This window comes from Notamacropus eugenii, chromosome 2 (assembly GCF_028372415.1).
Source record: "Notamacropus eugenii isolate mMacEug1 chromosome 2, mMacEug1.pri_v2, whole genome shotgun sequence".
Lineage (NCBI taxonomy): Eukaryota > Metazoa > Chordata > Mammalia > Diprotodontia > Macropodidae > Notamacropus > Notamacropus eugenii.
The window spans coordinates 425,066,176-425,087,876 of NC_092873.1; the positions used below are offsets into that span (position 1 = coordinate 425,066,176).

General features: G+C 38.4%; 1 protein-coding gene across 4 annotated transcripts in view; it reads right to left on the bottom strand.

Moving 5' to 3' along the window:
- Positions 1-21,701, bottom strand: part of RPS6KC1 (ribosomal protein S6 kinase C1) — a 213,768-nt gene that overhangs the window by 148,920 nt on the left and 43,147 nt on the right. For all 4 annotated transcript variants that reach the window (XM_072647859.1, XM_072647856.1, XM_072647857.1 and 1 more), the window contains exons 3-4: positions 20,483-20,603; positions 682-797 (exon numbers count right to left, since the gene is read on the bottom strand). In XM_072647859.1, coding sequence (XP_072503960.1) covers positions 682-797; positions 20,483-20,603 — 237 coding nt within the window. The remainder of the gene's footprint in view (positions 1-681; positions 798-20,482; positions 20,604-21,701) is intronic.

The following is a 21,701-nucleotide window of genomic DNA, read 5'->3' on the forward strand; positions in this document are numbered from 1 at the left end:
AAAAGAAGGCCAGAAAAGGACAGCTTTGAAAATTCATGGTTGATCTTATTATACCCCTAAAAAGAAAAGCAAATGGTACATAATAGGGACTACCAGTTTTATGGATAATCTTTTCTCTGTTCTACTATATACATGCAAATGTCTGTATTTACTGTGTTAGTATTTCTTAAGTATTCTTAACTTATAAGCAAACATAAAAATTAGAAGGAAAACAGTGTACTAGAAAAAAAACCTTTGCATCTTGTTTCTTTAATAAAGACTGGATATCTAAGATACATAGAGAACTAATTTAGATATACAAGAGCCATTCACCAACAGATAAATGGTCAACAGATAGTTTCAGGCTTTTCTCAGAAGAAAAAATGAAAGGTTTAAGATCTTTGAAGAATAAGTGATGAAATTCAAAAGGAATAGCCATAGGCTTAGAACTTATTGTTATAGAGACTTTCTGGTAAGAAAGCTCCTTTTAAATAAGTCAAGTTGGTGCCTTCTCTGAAATTTATAGTCTTGGAGAGTTGCCTAAAGCACTGAGAATGTGTCTTGCCTAGAGTCACACAGCTTGAAAAAAGAAAAAAAAGAAAAATTGAAAACTGAAAAGTGTTACCTTTCAAGTTTAAAAATGTTTTGAATACATTAGAAAATAATAAAAAGTGTTTAATAAATGCACAAGTTATAACACACCTTAAAAAAATCTTCAAGATGTTTACTAGAATAAAGAGCTGGGATATTGGCAGAGAACTGTAAGAGATCTTCAGCACATTGTCTTCTCTCTTCAATCACTGTTTCATCAAATCGCCCTGAAATGGCAATAAAAATCATGAGTTTAGAAAGAATGATCAATACTGGTTTAGAATAAAAGTTCAGGATAAACATTCCTGCTCAGCAGCAGACACAGCAGCAAATTTAACACACCCCTGTTTGCTGTGCCATACAATCCTCTGTACTTGACTGTAAAACTTAATTCTGGCAGTCACAATGTATTCTCAACAAAAAAGGATATGAGTGGTTGTCCTTAATAAGGCAAGCGATAGATATATGCCTTTTTAAAATGCCACCCCAGCTGTATGACCTTGGACAAATCATTTCACTCTTATGAGTCTCAGTTTTCTAATTTGTAAAATGAAGATGACAATATCTGTCCTCTTTACCTCAAAGAGCTGTTTGTAAGGATCAGATGAGATAAATGATATGTAAAGTTCTTTTTGCAAACTTAAAGGTGAAAAGTGCTAAAAATAAATGTCAATTAGCTTCATAATTATCAAAGTAAGCAATATATACATCATAAGATCTGCTAATACAACAATTCTTACAGTAAGGGAAACAATCAGTCAAGGAGTATTAGGCATCTTCTATGGGCCAGGCACTGTGCTAAGCACTAGAGACACCAACAATGAAGAATGAAACAATCCTTGCTATAAAGAGCTTACATTCTAATGAGAAGACCATGAACAAGCCATTTAACCTATTTTTCTCCATTTCCTCATCTGTAAAGTGGGGATAATAACAGCACCTACTCCATAGGATAATAGCATTACTAGGGCTATTTATGATGACAGTTTTAGATAAATTCATTTATTAAAAAAAATAAAGAGAAACTACACTAACTGCTGGTATTTTAAAAGATCAAATAAAATAAATCTCTAGAACCTTCTTGGTTCTAATGTTAATTCTTCAACACTAAAACTTGTCAAACAGGAGAGGAAACATCATTCCAAACCACTCCCTTTACCATTTCCCAATCATGACTTGGCCTGCCTGCGTAGGGAGAAGAAAAATGTCACTCCAAGGCACTCCTTCCACAGCTCTCTAGGCCCGGCCTGATAGCCTGCCTGGGTAAGAAGTATCATTCCATTGTGTGACCTGAGATTGCTCCCACATCAGTACCATCTCCATCATCCAGCTATATACAGCTGCCTAATGCCCTGAGGTTCTCCACCCTCCCTCCTCCCCCCAGTCAAATTCTGAGGAATATTAATAACCTACCTAAACTCATTCCTCAATGATTAACATATTCCCACTCTCCCCACTAAGTGATTCTAAACCTAGATAGTACTATTCAAACCCAGTTCTCTGTTCCTAACTGCCCACAACCTTAATTCTATTCCCCTCAATACAACCCCCACATTTTTTTAAGTTAGCAACACCCAGTCAAATCATTCCAGTGGTAGATATGGAATAACAGTGGCCATTTAAAATGCTGACCCTTTAATATAATCAAAACTCCACTTAAGCAGCAGCAACAACATGAGAAATCATGGGACTATTAACAGTTACTTCTCTTATCACTGTTTTAAATTCCCACGTTCAGTACCAATGTGTTTTTTCCTGTGAAGAGATGGAAAAGTACAAGTACTGAAAAGGTAAAACAACATTTGTCCCAAGAAAATTTACTGTGTGTTAACAACATTCTATTAAAAATTCTGTGTTTGTTTTTAAAGTTATGCAACATTTTGTTTTCAGTTGTAGGAAAAGAAAGATAAATGCAAACACTAACCCAGAAGATGTCTCAACTTTTTATTACAATGAGTCTGGAAATACATCATCTCTATTTCACTTGGAAAAAAATCATTGAAGCCTTCCTTATATTTTCTTCGGTGAGTATAGAGAGCAATAGTTTATCATACCTTGATGTATAAAACTATAGTAATAACTAGTTATCAGTGGGAAGAAATGATCAGCAAGAAAAAGTGGCTTTATTTTTATTTTAAATCAATCAAAGTTTCAAAATGTGATAGGGGCGAAACAGTTCCTTGTCCTTCAGATTCCAAAAGGACAGTGCTATTTATGTTAACTTCCTAAGTGTTTTTGTGTAGCTAATGAGATCAACGAATGACCAACAATTCTCTCCACACTACTTATACAAAAGTCTAACTACTGTAGTTATTGTAATAAAACATTACAAATGGAATTGCACAAAATAATAAGAGAGATAAATTACTCATTTGTGAACATACCATATTTTCATTACATAGCATGGGGCTACATAATGAAGTTGAAGATAATCCACAATATACTGAGCAATCATGGCTTAGATCCTCTACCAATTTAAAAGATACACCCTCTGATATAAGATCCATAACAGCTTAACGCCAGCCAGTGTTAAAGGCAAGCAAGATCCCGATGGAGCAGTAATAAATCAGAAGAGTTCCAAAACTTTAAAGAAAACAATGTTCCTGAATATTAAGACCAACCACAATTGAAGAAAATGTTAAAAGCAATCTAAATAAAAAATAAATATCTCACTCTATTATTGTGTTATTTCTCCCCTACAACCTAAATTTAATAAATGGTATCTTAATTTGTAACAAAAAGAAAATCTCCTGTGAACCCAAGGGTTCACCTCCCTTAGTCAGTAAATCAGGCATCAAGCACTTATGAATCTACCAAGTGCCAAGCAAAAGCATGACTACCCATCACTATGAAAAGTAATAGTAAAAAAGGTTTATTTCCTAAGTACCTGTCATTTCAGTTTATAGTCTCCTGCTCTGAATAAAACAATGAAATGGGATCTTTCAGGAAATTTTGCACTCACCAATCTGCCTGTTTAGGACATTCAAAATTGCCTAATTGAAAACTAGCATTGAAAATTAACTTATGACAACTTCTCACTCAATTACTTTTTACAATGATTTTATTAAAGATATAGACATATAGATATCATTCCTAATGTTTTCTTGTATCTTTTCAATCCTTCCTTCAACCCTAAAAACAGCTTCCAAGTCTCCCTATATAATTTTAAATCTAGGCATCATTATTCCTGGTTTGAACATAAGCTGGTTTATAGAAACAGGGATGGAAAAAAGACCAGATTTGTGATTTCATTCATACAGGAAACTCCTAGATGAGGACTCCGTCTACCAATGCACCTTCTCTGCAACTTCTCACCTTAGAAAGCTGTGAGATTAAATGGTTTGCACACAGATAGCACATGCCAGACACAGCACTTGAACATACATGCCCTGCCCCAGGGCTGGCTCTGTTCATTACACCACACTGACTCTGTCATCAAAGTTGGTTTACGTTCTACTGAAATTAAGCACAGATAGCTAGAATGCTTAGAGATTTGAGTGCTTTCATTAAAAGGGTTAATAAGAAAATCATTTTTGCTTCAATTCAATTTGCTTCATCATTTGCTTGTTGAAAAACATTCCAAAATGTAAAAGTATAGTTTCTTGTTCTGATTACAACAGTATAGTGAACACAATTCAGTGATCCTTAGATAGATGGTGAGAATGAAATGTTCCTAGGTCATCATGCTAAATGATAAGGAATATTACTGAATGCATAAAAGTTAAAGGAAATTAGTTTGTTCAGATATTGTCCATGGGATACCCTTTTTTTCCTTTTCAAGTAAATCCATTTTAAGTAAATCTTAACATTTTTGCTTCCTTCTAATAAAAGTGAAGTGCCAAAAAATCCAAAATAATTGAGGATAAGCTGCAATCAAGATATACTGATGAGCATCCATAATAAATCTCTGTACACACAGCCTGAACTGGGCATAAATATTCAGACTTCAAAAATTATTGATAGAGGAAAAAAAGAAGAGATGGGGAAAAGAGGCAGAAAACTCATAAAAGGGTGAATCTGACTTAAATTTGGAAAATTATTTTTGTAGTCTTTAGAAGGTTTTTGAACAGGAAATAAGTTTCATTTTCCTAACATTTGTACATTCCTGTGACATTATCACAATCTTTATGACACTTGTTTTAAAGGAGAGGCAGTAGACAGCCACTCTTTTTACAAGAGGTTGCAGAATAAATAAATAAATAAATAAATGAAAAGAGAGTGCCCAGGAGGTGTGACCTTTAACCAGGGTCCTCCTGGGCAAATAGTCTTCTTTTGCAAAACACAAAAAACTCACCTTCTGATGTTTCACACTAATAATTAATGTTAGTACTTTCTTTTAGAAAAAGAGAGAAAACTAGATAACAAGGTATCTTAAAAATTCTAACTATTACAAATAATAGAAAATATATTTAAAGAAATCTAGTGGGGGCGGAGCCAAGATGGCTGGGGGCGGAGCCAAGATGGTGGAGTAGAAAGATGCACATACACATAGCTCCAAACCCACAACCCATAGAACATCTGTATAAAGTAACTCACGGCGAATTCTGGAGCAGTGAGGCCACAGAACAGTGGAGCGAAGGAGATTTCTGTTCCAGAGGGACCTGCAAACCTCTCGCAAAAGGGCCGTCGCGCTGCAGACGCGGAGCCCAGCCCAGCCCAGACCTGCTGCGGCCGCGGCACCAAGAGGAACACACCCGAGCAGGCTTCAGGGACGGGATCTCCAGCGGCTGCGCAGGTCCCTCCACCCACAGGTGACGGGGGTCGGTGAGAGGGTCTCTTTGGCGGGTTGAGAGGGGAGTGGGGTGCCCCCATAACTCAGGCCCCCTCGGGAGGCAGAAGCTGAGGCAGCAGAAGACCAGGGCTCCCCAAGTAGGCAGGAGCCTGGATCCATTGTTGAAGGTCTGTGCATAAACCCCCTGAGGGAACTGAGCCTGAGAGGCGGCCCTGCCCCAACCTGAGCACCTGAACTTAATCTCACACTGAATAGCAGCCCTGCCCCTGCCGAAGCCCCGAGGCTGGGGAGCAGCATTTGAATCTCAGACCCCAAGCACTGGCTGGGAGGATCAGGAGGCAAGGTGGGTGTGAGGAGAATATTCAGAGGTCAAGTCACTAGCTGGGAAAATGCCCAGAAAAGGGAAAAGAAATAAGACTATAGAAGGTTACTTTCTTGGTGAACAGGCATTTCCTCCCTTCCTTTCTGATGAGGAAGAACAATGCTTACCATCAGGGAAAGACACAGAAGTCAAGGCTTCTGTGTCCCAGCCCACCCAATGGGCTCAGGCCATGGAAGAGCTCAAAAAGAATTTTGAAAATCAAGTTAGAGAGGTGGAGGAAAAGCTGGGAAGAGAAATGAGAGACATGAAGTCAAAGCATGAACAGCAGGTCAGCTCCCTGCTAAAGGAGACCCAAAAAAATGCTGAAGAAAATAACACCTTGAAAAATAGGCTATCTCAATTGGCAAAAGAGGTTCAAAAAGCCAATGAGGAGAAGAATGCTTTCAAAAGCAGAATTAGCCAAATGGAAAAGGAGGTTCAAAAGCTCACTGAAGAAAATAGTTCTTTCAAAATTAGAATGGAACAGATAGAGGCTAATGACTTTATGAGAAACCAAGAAATCACAAAACAAAACCAAAAGAATGGAAAAATGGAAGATAATGTGAAATATCTCATTGGAAAAACAACTGACCTGGAAAATAGATCCAGGAGAGACAATTTAAAAATTATGGGACCACCTGAAAGCCATGATCAAAAAAAGAGCCTAGACATCATCTTTCATGAAATTATCAAGGAAAACTGCCCTGAGATTCTAGAACCAGAGGGCAAAATAAATATTCAGGGAATCCACAGAACACCGCATGAAAGAGATCCAAAAAGAGAAACTCCTAGGAACATTGTGGCCAAATTCCAGAGTTCCCAGGTCAAGAAGAAAATATTGCAAGCAGCTAGAAAGAAACAATTCAAGTATTGTGGAAATACAATCAGGATAACACAAGATCTAGCAGCTTCTACATTAAGGGATCAAAGGGCATGGAATAGGATATTCCAGAAGTCAAAGGAACTAGGACTAAAACCAAGAATCACCTACCCAGCAAAACTGAGTATAATACTTCAGGGGAAAATTGGTCTTTCAATGAAATAGAGGACTTTCAAGCATTCTTGATGAAAAGACCAGAGCTGAAAAGAAAATTTGACTTTCAAACACAAGAATCAAGAGAAGCATGAAAAGGTGAACAGCAAAGAGAAGTCATAAGGGACTTACTAAAGTTGAACTGTTTACATTCCTACATGGAAAGACAATATTTGTAACTCTTGAAACTTTTAAGTATCTGGGTACTGGGTGGGATGACACACACACACATGCACACACGCACACACACATAGAGACAGAGTGCACAGAGTGAATTGAATAGGATGGGATCATATCTTAAAAAAATGAAATCAAGCAGTGAGAGAGAAATATATTGGGAGGAGAAAGGGAGAAATGGAATGGGGCAAATTATCTCTCATAAAAGAGGCAAGCAAAAGACTTATTAGTGGAGGGATAAACAGGGGAGGTGAGAGAAAAATGAAGTTTACTCTCATCACATTCCACTAAAGGAAAGAATAAAATGCACAATACAGGAAAGTGGGGGATAAGGGGATAAGCAGGGTGGGGGGGATGATGGAAGGGAGGGCATGGGGAGGAGGGAGCAATTTGAGGTCAACACTCATGGGGAGGGATAGGATCAAAAGAGAATAGAAGTAATGGGGGACAGGATAGGATGGAGGGAAATATAGTTAGTCTTATACAACACAACTATTATGGAAGTCATTTGCAAAACTACACAGATTTGGCCTATATTGAATTGTTTGCCTTCCAAAGGGAAGGGGTGGGGAGGGAGGGAGGTAAAGAAGTTGGAACTCAAAGTGTTAGGATCAACTGTCGAGTAATGTTCTTGCCACTAGGAAATAAGAAATACAGGTAAAGGGGTATAGAGAGTTATCTGGCCCTACAGGACAAAAGAGAAGATGGAGACAAGGGCAGAGAGGGATGATAGAAGAGAGAGCAGATTGGTCATAGGGGCAATTAGAATGCTTGGTGTTTGGGGGGGAGGGGATAAAAGTGGAGAAAATTTGTAACCCAAAATTTTGTTAAAATGAATGTTAAAAGTTAAATAAATAAATTAAAAAAAAAAAAGAAATCTAAAGGTTTTCCTTTTAAATTATAAACATAAGACATATCTCAATTAGCAAGAATTCAAGTTCAAAAAAAAAATCATCGCAAAAAGTAATAAGCAAACCAAAACGAACAAGAAGGATAGCACCAGGCTATTATGCGTGTCACAGTGCTTTGCACAAAGTAAACATGCGTCCCTTTCAGTTTAGAATGAATTCTTTCCATTGTTCTACACAATACATTAGATTAGATCTTATCTCCTCTCTCTAGACCTCAATATCCATAGTCTCCAAAGACAGGTCAAATAGATTTGGAGTCAAATAAATTCTGGAAAATCTGGTTGACTGGGAGCATACCCTTCCCCACATGGCCTGGAAACCATCATAAAGAAAAAAAAAAAAAGAATTTCTGAGTAAAAATTCTTTAGTAAACATAAATATAAGCAGGGATCCTAAAACCAACTAAGCACTCCCTTCCCAATGAATCTTCATCATGCTATCAACCAGTTCAACATTACATGGTCCTCTGTTCTTGAATCTCTTACCCCTTTGTGCTATGAATTCTCTTTGCAACAATCCACCATATGCCCACTCTGCTCCTACTCATGTGCTGTAAAACAGAGCAAGACAAAGTCATATAACCATATATGATACCTAATGTCCACTGGGCCCTCACTGCAGCAAGGAAACATTTTTACCCCCTGATACCCTATCACACTCCACACAGAATCTGTTTCCAATCTTTTCAACTCTCTTCAAGCCTTCCATACCAACCCTTTCCCCCCGCTCAAGGCTAGGGACCTCACCCCAAACTTTACTGAAAAAAGAAGCCAACTGCCCCCTGAGATCCTTTCTCTCCCACTCTCTACATCTTTAAATCCAATATCACCTTCAACTCTCCTTTTTTTTTTTTTCCAGGAAACCTGGGAAGAATTATATGAGCTCAGAGTGAAGTGAGCAAAAGTAGCAGAACATTGTATACAACAACAAAAAAATTGTAAAGATGATGAGCTGTAAAAGACTAATTACTCTGATCAACACAATGATACAAGACAATTCCAAAAGTCTCAGGATGAAAAATGCTATCCACCTCAAGAGAGAGAACTGGTGATGAAGCATAATGTTTTTCACTTTCTTTATGTTTCTTGTGGCTTTGGTTTTTTTTTTTACAACATAGCTAACAGAAATGTTTTAAATGACTTCGTATGTATAATGGGTATTCTATTCTTTGCCTTCACAATGGATGTGGGAGGGGCTGGATGGAGGGAGAGAATCCAGAATTCAAAATTTTATAAAATGAGTGATTAAAAAATGCAAAAAAATTAAAAGAAAAAGAAAAATGAGAAATTGTAGTCTCGTCTTTAACAAATTCAGAAGAAATAACATATATTTAATAAAATTAAAAGCAAAGTAACTTATTTTGCTAGGTGATATTCAAATGGTTACCAATCATTCTAATTTTAAACATGGTACAGAAATAAACGACAAATATTACTTTGACTTTCAAAGGTTCCACCCAAAAGCATAAATCCTGGACAAAAGTAAAAACTATTTAGCACCTGCACTTAGTTCCTTAGAAAAGAATTATTCTGAAAATAAGGAATATTACCTATAAAACCCATTAGAATTTTGCTCAACAGACATTAACTAAGTACCTACTAAGTGCTCAGCACTTGTGTCTACCACTGTAAAGGACAGAGAAAACACACGGTATCTGCCCTCTAGAGGCTTATAATCTTGCCAGGGATAAATGGAAACTGCAATGGGTTAGTTAGCTGCAGTATCTCTTGATCTAAATCCATAAAAAGGAAACAGCAAGAGTACAAATTATACAGTGATTAATAGGTCAGTTCTCTTTTGAAGAAAAATATATAATGGTCAAAGATTTCAAGTTTTAAAATTATTAATGTATACAATGTTCTTCTAAGAAACCAGTGCAAAACATGTAAGCATCTTTAAAGAAAACTACATAGAGTGGGTTTTTACAAACCACCTAATACCTAAAATATACTACCAAAGTAGACCTAGGGAAGCCATATCTATCTATCATGCACATAATATCCCTTAGGTGGAAAAATGGTTGGTTACCTAATTACCCAAGGGATCATAACTGTTTCATTTTGGCCCATTAGGAACACAGCACTTGTTTCCACAAGCTAATCACACTACATGCGAGCTACATGTACACAACAGACCAGAGAAAATTAGGTCCTCCAGGTACAAAGAAAGAAAAATGAAAGAAAACAATGTTGCATATGAATTATGCAGGGAATTAGTTACAAGAAATAGCAGTTTCAAAGGAGTTAAAACAGAAGAAGTTTAGTTCCTAAGCAGACAAATGGAATGAAACCAGATATTAAAAGTCTACTGTGTGCCAAGCACTGTGCTAAGAGTTTCATAAATATTACCTCATTTCATCTTCACAATAATCCTGTGATGTACGTACTACTGTCCACACATTTGAAGAAAGTGAGGCAAACAAAGGTTAAATGACTTGCCCTGAGTCATAAAGTCACTAAGTGTCTGAAATCACATTTGAATTCAGCTATTCTGGGCTCCAGGTTCACTGCTTTATCTAATTTATCACCTAGCTGCCTCTAAATGGCCAACTTATACAGGCACAAAAGGTGTTAGTAACCAAGCAAGTGAAAAATTCAGATTTACAAAGATGAATGGTAACAATCCTATCAATCCATACCATATCCTCCTCTTAGGGCAGTTATTCTACTACTACACAAATGAAACAGGAATTATGCTTTGTCATACTGCCCTGAAGTACCTTGTGAAGTGGTAGTATAGTGTTCAGTCATTTCAGTTTCTGTCTGACTCTTCATGTCCCCATTTGGGGTTTCCTAGCCAAAGATACTAGCGTGGTTTGCCATTTCCTTCTCCAGTTCATCTTACGGATAAGGAAACTGAGGTAAACAGGGTTACCTGTCCAAGGTCACAAAGCAAGTAACTGTCTTAGCCCAGAATGAAACTCACGAAGAAGAGTATTCCTGACTCCAAGCCAGGTATTCTAACTAATGCACCACCTAGTTACCCTTGTGGAACTTCCAAGCTAAAACACCTTCCCTCAGATTTCAGTGACAAAGAATGGAGCGGCACACGAGATGTTAAAGAACAATGGCTATTATTTGCTTTCAGCAAAAGTGATTTAAACATAGTCCAATACCAAGTTTCCAAATATTCAATAGAATTAAGACTACGAAATGAAACTCATCAAGTGGGCAGATGTGACTGCTCAAGCTCTGGTCAGCACTGGTGTTGTTTCATACCCCCTTGAGTAGGGAGTTCCTATTAGGAGGGATGGAGCCAAGATAGCAGAGTAGAAGGACCAACCTGTAGAAGCTCTCCCCCTACAGCCCATAAAATACCTGTAAAAAAATGACTCTAAACAAATTCTAGAGCAGCAAAAGCCACAAAACTACACAGTGAAAGATGCTGCCAGCCCAAGATAGCCTGGAAGGCCAACAAGAAAGGTCTATCACACTGGGCTCAGAGCAGAGCACAGCCCAGCCTTGGCCATGCAGTCTGGCAAGCACAGGACTAGAGCAGGCATCAGGGCACAGAATCACGGGCAGCAGCTACCATTCCCAGATTTCTAAACCCACAAACACCAAAGACATCTTCAAAAGCCAGTGAGAAAGCATTTTCACCTGGGTGAGAAGGGAAAGTAGTCTGGCCTCGGGCTCAGGGCAGTAGCCTCTCTCAACATCCATTTTAGCAACCCTCAGCCTAAAGACCCTGGGGGAATTGAGCACCTGATCTGACTCTCAGCCCTGAATGGCAATCCTGGGATAAGGATGGTGAACACACAGCGCTGGTGTGGTAAAGCTGGTGGAGGCTCTGGACAGGGAATCCTACTCACAGATACTGGGCAGAAAAGTTGTGGTTACTCCCAGACCAGAGCGAAGGCCAGGAGAGGAGTAAACTCCTCTTCCTCAATTGAGCCACCCTGGAGGAACTGAGAACCTACAGGTCCCCAGAATATACCCTCCAATTAACAAAGGACTCAAAAGTCAAGTAGCTGGCTGGGAAAATGCCCAAAAAAGGAAAAAAATAGGACTATAGAAGGTTACTTTCTTGGTGAATCGGTATTTTCTTCCATCCTTTCAGATGAGGAAGAACAATGTATACCATCAGAGGAAGACATCAAAGTCAAGGCTTCTGCATTCAAAACCTTTAAAATAAATATGCAATGGTCTCGGGCCATGAAAGAGCTCAAAAATGATTTTGAAAATTAAGAGAGGTAGAGGAAAAATTGGGAAGAGAAATGACAGTGATGCAAGAAAATCATGAAAAGCGAGTCAACAGCTTGTTAAAGGAGATCCAAAAAAATACTGAAGAAAATAACACCTTTAAAAACAGACTAACTCAAATGGCAAAAGAGGTCCAAAAAGCCAAAGAGGAGAAGAATGCTTTAAAAAGCTGAATTAGCCAAATGGAAAAGGATGTTCAAAAGCTCACTGAAGAAAATAGTTCTTTAAAAATTAGAATGGAGCAGATGGAAGCTAATGACTTTATGAGAAACCAAGAAATTATACAAACCTAAACCAAAGGAATAAAAAAATAGAAGACAATGTGAAATATCTCACTGGAAAAACAACTGATGGGAGCCAAGATGGCAGAGTAGAAAGATACATATACTCTAGCACTTCCCCCAAAGCCCACAAAATACCTGTAAAAAATGACTCTCAACAAATTCTAGAGCAGCAGAAGCCACAGATCAAGACAGCAAAAGAGGTTTCCAGGCAGAGGAAACCTAGAAGGCCACCAGGAAAGGTCTATGTCACAAGACACTGAGCAGAGTGGAGCTCAGCCCTGGCCATGCAGCCAGGACTGAACAGACCTGAGCAGACTTCCCAGGCAGAGTTCCCAGTAGGGAGGGTCCGAGAGACCTCAACCCACAAGCGACAAAGAAAGCTTCAAAGGTCAGTGTGGGAGGGCTTTCCCAGCTAGGGGAGAGGGGAATTCCTCCAGCAATCACCCCAGGCGAGGGCAGCAACAGCAGCAGCAGACTACAGGCAGCTACTGTGGCCCGGAAACAACCTGGGTCCATCGTCCAGGCAGCTCAGCTTAAAGCCTGTAGCGGTAGGGAGCAGCTGATCTAAACCTCAGCCCTGAGTGACAGCCCCGCCCCCACCCAAAGCCCCAGGGAATAGAGCAGCTGAGTCAAATCTCAGCCTGGAACACAGTACTAGAGAGAGAAGGGGCAACAGGACTACCCTCTTGACAAAGGATTCAGAAGTCAAGTAACTGGCTGGGGAAATGCCCTCAAAAGGGGAAAAAAAAAAAATAAGACCATAGAAGGTTACTTTCTTGGTGAACAGGTGTCTCCCCCCATCCTTTTGCATCAGGAAGAACAAGGCGTACTGTCAGAGGAAGTCAAGGCCTCTGCCTCCAGGGTCTCCAAAGGGAACTTAAATTGGGCTCAAGCAATAGAAGAGCTTGAAAAGCGAGTTAGCAGCTTGCTAAAGGAGAACCAAAAAAATGCTGAGGAAAATAACACCTTTAAAAAGAGGCTAACTCAATTGGAAAAAGAGGTCCAAAAAGCCAAGAGGAGAAGAAGGCTTTAAAAAACAGAATTAGCCAAATGGAGGAGAAGGTTCAAAAGCTCACTGAACAAAATAGTTCTTTGAAAGACAGAATTGAGTTCAGGGAAACGAATGACTATGAGACAAACCAAGAGTCAAAAAACAAAAACAAAAGTTTGAAAAAATAGAAGATGATGTGAAACATCTCATTGGAAAAACAACTGACCCGGAAAACAGATCCAGGAGAGACAATCTAAAAATTATGGGACTACCTGAAAGCCATGGTCAGAAAAAGAGCCTAGACATCATCTTCCACGAAATTATCAAAGAAAACTATCTTGATATTCTAGAACCAGAGGGCAAAATAAATATTGAAAGAATCCACCAATCACCTCCTGAAAGAGACCCAAACAGAGAAACTCCTAGGAATATTGTGGAAATTTCAGAATTCCCAGGTCAAGGAGAAAACACTGCAAGCAGCTAGAAAGAAACAACTTGAGTACTACGGAAATACAATCAGGATAACACAGGATCTGGCAGCTTCAACATTAAGGAATCAAAGGGCTTGGAATAGGATATTCCAGAAATCGAAGGAACTGGGATTAAAACCAAGAATCACCTACCCCACAAAACTGAGTATAATACTTCAAGGGAATAAATGGTCATTCAATGGTATAGAGGATTTTCAAGCATTCATGACAAAAAGACTAGAACTGAAGAGAAAATGTGACTTTCAAACACAAGAATCAAGAGAAGTATGAAAAGGTAAACAGAAAAGAGAAATCATAAAAGACTTTCTAAAGCTGAACTGTTTACATTCCTACATGGAAATAAAATATTTATAACTCTTAAGACTTTTCTCAATATTTGGGTAGGTGGAGGGATTGTACATACATACATACATACACACACACACACACACACACACACACGAGTCAGAGAGTACAGGCTGTGTTGAATCAGAAGAGATGATATCCACAAAAAAATAAAATAAAAATTAAGAGGTGAGGAAGGAAAATACTGGGAGGAGAAAGGGAGAAATGGAATGGGGCAGGCTATAACTCATAAAAGAGATAAAGAAAAATCTTGTTCAATGGAGGAGAAAAGGGAGAAATGGAATGGGGCAGGCTATAACTCATAAAAGAGATAAAGAAAAATCTTGTTCAATGGAGGAGAAAAGGGAGAAGGGGAGAGGGGAAAAGTGAAGCTACTCTCTCCACATATGGCTTAAGGAAGGAATAACATGCTCACTAAATTTGGTATGAAAATCTATCTTACACTACAGGAAAGTAGGGGAGCAGGTGACAAGTGGGGTGAGGGGAATGGTAGAAGAGAGGGCAAATGGGAGAAGGGAGTAACCAGAAATAAACACTTTTGGGAAGGGGCAAGATCAAATCAGGGAATAAAAAAATAAGGGGGGATAGAGTAGGAGAGAGGGCAATATAGTTAGTATTATATAACATGATTATTATGGAAGTCTTTTGCCAAATGACACATATTTAGTCTGTATTGAACTGCTTGCCCTCTCAGTGAGGATGGGTAGGGAGGGAGAGAGGGAGAGAAGTTGGAATTCAAAGTATTAGAAATGAATGTTGAGAATTATTATTGCATATAACTGGGAAATAAGAAACACAGGTAATGGGGTATAGAAATTTATCTTGCCCTATAAGAAAAGAGAGAAGATGGGGATAAGGGAAGGGTAGAAAGGAGGGCTCATTGAGGAAAGGGGTAATCAGAATACAAGGTATTAGGGGGTGGGGGGAGGGGAGAAAGGGGGAAAAAATTGGACATGTTACAAAGTGATGTAAAAGCAATTTGTATTAAAACAATTGACTGAATTAATTACTGAGACTAAATCAGAGACATTTTTAGTTTGGGGAAAAGAATTTTAGTCTAAGTTTCCGAGAGGCAGGTAACTTCGGGTAAAATCTGGCATTGATGGAAAAGTTAGGGTTTTAATGGCAAATTTGATTTTATGATTATTATTTAAGCAGGAACTAGAACATGTATAGAAAGGCATGTAAGCTACTTATGACTTGCCTCAAAAGATGTTCCTTAGCCAATGTGAAATTATAGTCGTACCTGAAACCTGGTTATTGGAACTTGCTATTTTAAGATGCTATGGGACTATTAAGTGACTGTTCTTCTGCATCTAACTCCAGGTATGGATAGCAAGAAAGGAGGTCTGAGCCTCCAATTCATGATGCCAGTAAACCTGTGAGATGCTAGTATGAACTGAAAAAGGTGATCTCATGGGAAGGGTGGCAGCGTGGCTGTTCAGCCTAGGCTGAGGTAGGATTCTCCTGACTCAATTTCCCTACTGACACCTGGCAGACTTTAAGCCTCACTGAATGCAAGTGGACAATCTACTCCTGCCTAGAACTGACATGAAGTTGAGGAGATATTGTTTGCCAACAATGTCCCTACTGTTAGTGGCAATTTCCTATAGTCAAAAGGTTTGTAAGCTTAATACCAGATCTATTAAATTATAGATTAGGGGAACATAAGAAGTTAAGTCTAAAATTAAGCTATTAGGCTTAGGACTTTAGACCAACAACAAGTTAGGGTCCTTTAATTCTTAGTAATAGTATGGAGACAATTAGGTCAAGGGCTTATGAAGTTAGCATACATAGTTATTATTTGTGTCTCAGTAGGTTAATGTTAAAAAAAAAAAATTTGTCTGTGGTCCATATTGTAAAAGAAGTATCACCTAACAAAAGCTGGAATTGTTTTATGTGATATGAACTGTGTTAAAAATGAAAAATTAAAAAATTTTAAAAAAGAAATTGCAACACAAAGTCTTCATCCTATTATGTTACTACAGTGGCATCAAAATAATTTGATTATATTTTAAATTTTGAAAAAAAGCATTTAAAATACTTTAAATATTTATAAATGCCTGCCTATGTTGCTCATTTATATGGAACAAATAAACTGAAAAATAATAGAAATGTTTTCTGAGTTTTTTAACACTTTACACTGTATGGGTAGAAATCATCTCTAGACTGTTGTGTATTATGAACTACTTGTAAATTCTTAAGGTGATATAAGTATGTTGAATAGTTATTAGATGATCTAATGTTTTATGATTTACAGAAGCCCTAAGATGAGAGGAATGTTTATACACACAGTTTTTGAAAAATATTCCCACTGATGAAGGATAACTTTCAATTTCTTCTGAAAGTTGGTGAAATATATTATATATGAAGATGTTAAGACCTAGAAAAATAAATGTAGAATATTTGACTGGACTGGACCCAGGAGACCAGGGTTCTAATTTCACCTCATGTCACAACTAGCTGTGTGACACTGGATGAGTCATTAACCTCTTTGGGGATGTCCCCCCTTCTTTAAAGTGAGAGGGTTGAACTAAAGTGTCAGTTCAGTTCCTGCCAACTCTGAAATATTCTCATCTGCCAGCCTATGTGTCATTGTGGATTCTTACAGTTATGCACAAAGACACAACTTCGCGGAGTAACTTGAGTTGAAAATCCATTCGTTATTTTGATTTCTGTTTTTCAAGTTATATTAGTTTGTTAGGTTGATGTTACAATTTCATTCTATAGAAGGTTAAACAGATGATTCCTACTTTTTGATGTGGACCAATATATCAAGTTTATAAGTGACTGAAATAAATAAAAATTGTTAAGGATTACAAAAAAAAAAGAAAGAAAACCTGTCAGGTGGGGCATTTACTTAGGGGGAAAAAACTTTCTATTTCAAGAAATGAGGAATGATAACTCTTTCAAGAATCAAGTTCCCATTGTGGGTTTAATGTAGAATTCTTCTTCGTTGTTAATGATGTGATTTCAGCAATAATGATTACTTACTCTTTCCACCTACAACTTACACTTACAATCAAAATGCCTCCTATATATTTAAGTTAAATATTTAATATTTAACAATTTAATAACTGAAACCTCAGAGGTGATAGTATCAAAATATCAATTACTTTGCAATCAACTTAGAGACTCTGAATTTAGTTAAGTCATCTAGTCTGATGGCTAGAGCAATGGAAGTCATCACAACTTAATAGAAAGAACATGGTAGAGCTTGTGCTCTATTGGTCTAGCCTTCAAAAATCAGTCACCTTCATGTGCATGACACATTATCAGAGTAGAACTTTAGTGAAGAAATATATCAAATTAAAGGGCTAAGCCAATGGCCATTAAGAAGGATATAAGGGTGACTAATAAGTTATAGCAAAGAAGAAAGGTGGAAACAATTTAAATATCTGAAAAAGGCAAAGACACTTCTTAAGAATTAGGTCTTCCCATTTCTAAGGAGTGACAGAAGTAATGAAACCAGGAAAGAAATGAGAATGAGAAATAGAAATGCCCTTCCCAAGCCTGCGAATGACCAGATCTACCAACATGAAGGAACCCTGAGTTTTCATACCACGAGGGTGGGAGTAGCCTTCTTCAAATGGCTACACAGCCAGAATAGGCTTCATCTTTGGAACTAGTCAGTCTTTCTTTTTCCTATGTGGCTTTTCCTACTGTTTCCAGAGGGTGAAAATCACACAGAGTTGAACCGCAGTGCTGAGTGCCATGAACTAAATCAAAAGGAAGGATCTATTTCCCCGCCTCTTTTTTGTCCAGGCTCAGAAGTTTGGGCCTAGAACTATTTGTATTGGTTCTGTTTCATTTGTCCTCAGTTTAAGGAGCATGGGTCCCTCACCAGACCTGGAGTTCAAAAGACACGAAGACCATGAAGCCAAGACTGCAGGCAGGATGTTGCAGTCAGACAGTTCATTTGGAAAGCCTGAGAAACCACGGTACCTGACACTCGATTCCAAGGGAATTTTTGGGCTTGTACTTGGGACCATATTCTACAGCAACTGAACTAAGTTATGACCCTAATGTCTTTCTCCTTTGCAGAGACTGAGGAGGTGCAAGACAGAAAGAGGATTAAGGCTCACTTTGGGGGGAAGTAGGTTTATAAATTTGGCCCTTTTTCCTGCTGTGGTTTTAGCAACAGATGCCTAGATATTGGGCTGGCTCTGTCTTCAATGGGTGGCCTGAATGCAGCATTGCCTGGGTGATGATCTGGTCCCATATTATATTGTGACTCAAGTGTGGGCTGCCTCGCTTCTGCACACTATAGGGCACCTGGTCTGGTTTTATCTCATGCTGAGTGGTGCACTGGGCATGGTCCATAGCTGTTGCTTGGACAGCGTCTTTGCTGCCTAATTACTGATCTGGCCCTTTTTCTTTCTACAAATCTAGTAAGACTACTTGGGCAGTGCACTGCCTGAAAGCTAATCTAGCCATGTCTTCTGCTGTGGCCCAAGATGGGCTACGTGGGTCCTAGAATATACCTCTCTTCTGCTATAGCTCAGGCATGCTGCCTGGTCCCCGATTCAGGCCCATCTCCTGCTGTGATCCTGGGTGCAAGCATGGATCTCAGTCACAATAGGAGAAGGGCCTTCCACCTCGCCCCCAGTTTGTCTCCACTCTGAGCCTCTGCAGGTTTCTGACAGGCATGGGGGACCAGATAAAGGAACTTGTAGTCACTTCTCTTTAGTTTTATTTACCACTGACTTTTGAACATTAAAGCATTATTATCATATCACAGAAACTGAGGCCTACAGAGAAGTGAAATATATTTGTGTATACATATATACGTATATGATATTAGTTTTGTATGTAGAAAAGTAATCTCAGAATGAAAAGACGCAGGATGGTGTTATAGAAAGAACACTGGTTCTGAAGTCACAGGACCTGGATTGAAATCCCACCCAACCCCATCATTTGTGTGGACTTGGACAAATCACTTAACCTCCCAGGGTTTCAATACTCATCTATAAAATGGAGAAGTTAGAGCAGATGGTCTCTGAGATCCCTTCCAGCTCTAAATCTACAATCCTGATAGAATTAATAGGCTATAGGAAACATTTCCATTATGAAACTAAAGCTATGCTCTTTATTCCTGAGCATCCCCAAAACACTAAGTAAGGTCCATGAATGCCAAGAGCAGTTTTAAAAGAGAGGCAGGAGAAAAACGAAATTTGGAAAACGAAAAGGTTTGCTAAGAGAGTAGAATGAGAAGTGAGAGGAAGGTATAAATGTAGTATCCCCTATTCTGAGCTGAAGAGGACCTCAGAAGTGACCTAATCTAACCCCCTAAGTTTACAGATGACAAAAGCAAAGCGCAGAGAAACTGGCTTGCCCAAAGACACACAGGCAAATATCGGAGCCAGGATTCCACCTCTGGTCCTCTAACTTCACATCCTATGCTCTTCAACACAAGCTTTTCTCCAAAGGGATAAGAAAGAGAAAAAGAAAGACAGAGAGATAGTGACAGAGAAATGGACAATGATACATATAGTGAAGAATGACACAGTTATATTAACAATGGCTACAGGAGTCAGTCATACACAGTTCATAGACTGACTGTCCATGCTCTATTTTAAGGACTCCCAAAAAAAAGTACCATGGTATCTTTGGTATAAGGGATATCTTCAGTGGATTTCAGTGGTCCTTCCTATCTGGGGAGAGGAGACGCTCACTCCCATATACAAATGCCCATATAGAAATACCAGGTCAATATTTCATGTAACTAAGTGATCTGAGGGTTACTATTCAATGGGGCTAGCAAGGCTCTTGTGTCCTAAATCAAACATAATGAATAGCAGCTTAAAGTGTAAGGAGAGGGAAAAAGACACTGTACAAACTGGTCTCTCTGATGTTCTCAAAACTAGACATTTCCTGGCAAGTCTAGACTACCTAGGGCCTCTGCCAATAGAAGTATATTCATGTATAGAATTGGGGCATTTACCTGGGCCACTTTGGAACCAACTCAAATAGAGAAAGTTATTGCACAACTGAACTGGCCTGAGAATTGCCATGAGGTCAAAGAGAGGGAACATCTCTAGTAACACATTTAGAGCAATTCAACATGACTTTTTCTGAGTTATGTGGCTAGAATAAACTATTAATAATGTCAGAAAACCAAAAAAAATTAAAAATGTACTTACAGTGCTTTCTATAAATATAACTCTGAGGGTATGTTTATTTTAAGTTGGGAAAATACTGCCTCAGTCACATGAAAATAAAATTCAGGACACCGGATTACAATTAATACTCTTAATATAGCAAATATAACAAAAAAGCTTGACTTCTATTTTCAACACATCAGTAGTTTTAGAGTCTATCAACTAAATAGTATTAGCAATTAACATTTACTAAGCAATTTCAAAATTTTCAAAAGTATGCTTACCAAAGACTATTGCTTTAGCAAAAGGTGGAAATAATTCTGTATGTCTGAATAAGTTTTTGTGAATTTGCCAGAGGTCTTTGTGCAGTTTCTTAAAATCGCTGTATCTCTTCCAAACGACTATCTGAAGCAGAGAGAAAAAAATTACAAATTAATGGAACTATTCATAGTAATGAGATCTGGGCTATATATGGTAAACATCAAAAGCCATCAGGACATGCTGGAATTATAAACCTTTCTTTTAAAAAAAAAGGTTACAAAGTTGTTTTCATGCAAAGGAAAACAAAGCAATAGTATAAGTCCTAACCAGTATAGTTAACTGTTTTATGATGAAACAATATTTGCATTAAAAATACAAATACAAATAAAATTGCATTTCTGGTTCTCACATTGTTCCACATAGATTTTTGAAAATTTGTTAGGCAAATATATTTCATATAGTAAATTAAAATAGAGATAACCAATACTATTACATTAATTTCTTTAAAAGCCAATTCCTATTTCCATGGGTATGAACTAAGTGGTCAAATATATATTCTCTCACTTTATCACCTTATGATTCTGAAGAAAAAGTTACCTATTTAGGTAACTAGCATTATTGACGCCCTCCTGGACACTCTTTTTTCTGAATTTTGTGATATTACTCTTTCTTGGTTCTCCTCCTATGTCTCTAAGTGCTCCTTCTCAGAATGTCTCACCATGTACATTACCCAAGGCCTGCTCCTGGGCACTTGTCTCTTCTCTCTCAGTAATCTCATCAGCTTCCCCAGGTTCAATTATCACCTCTATGCAGAAGACTCCCAAATCTATATACCCCTAGACTCTCTCCCGCATTTGGGTCCCAAATTACTAACTGTCTTTTGGACACTTCCAGCCAAATGTCTCTTACTCTATATCTAATTGCAGTTGATTCTACATCCAAAGCAACTCTTGTACCTATCTTGCCTCTACTCACAAAGCCACCATCCTAGCTCAGTCACCAATCACCACTTGCCTGGCAGTGCCAGTGGCCTCCTAAATGCTCGCCCAACCTCACTTCTCACCCCTCTCCCATCCAGCCTCTACACATCTGAAGTGACATATCTTACACACGTATCTGACTATTCTCTTATAGCTTCATATTACCTTGAAGTACAAAGTTATGTGCTTAGAAGTAGCTATACAGTACCATGGATAAAGCATTGCACTTGGAGTCAGGCAGACAAGTTTGAATCCTGCCTCA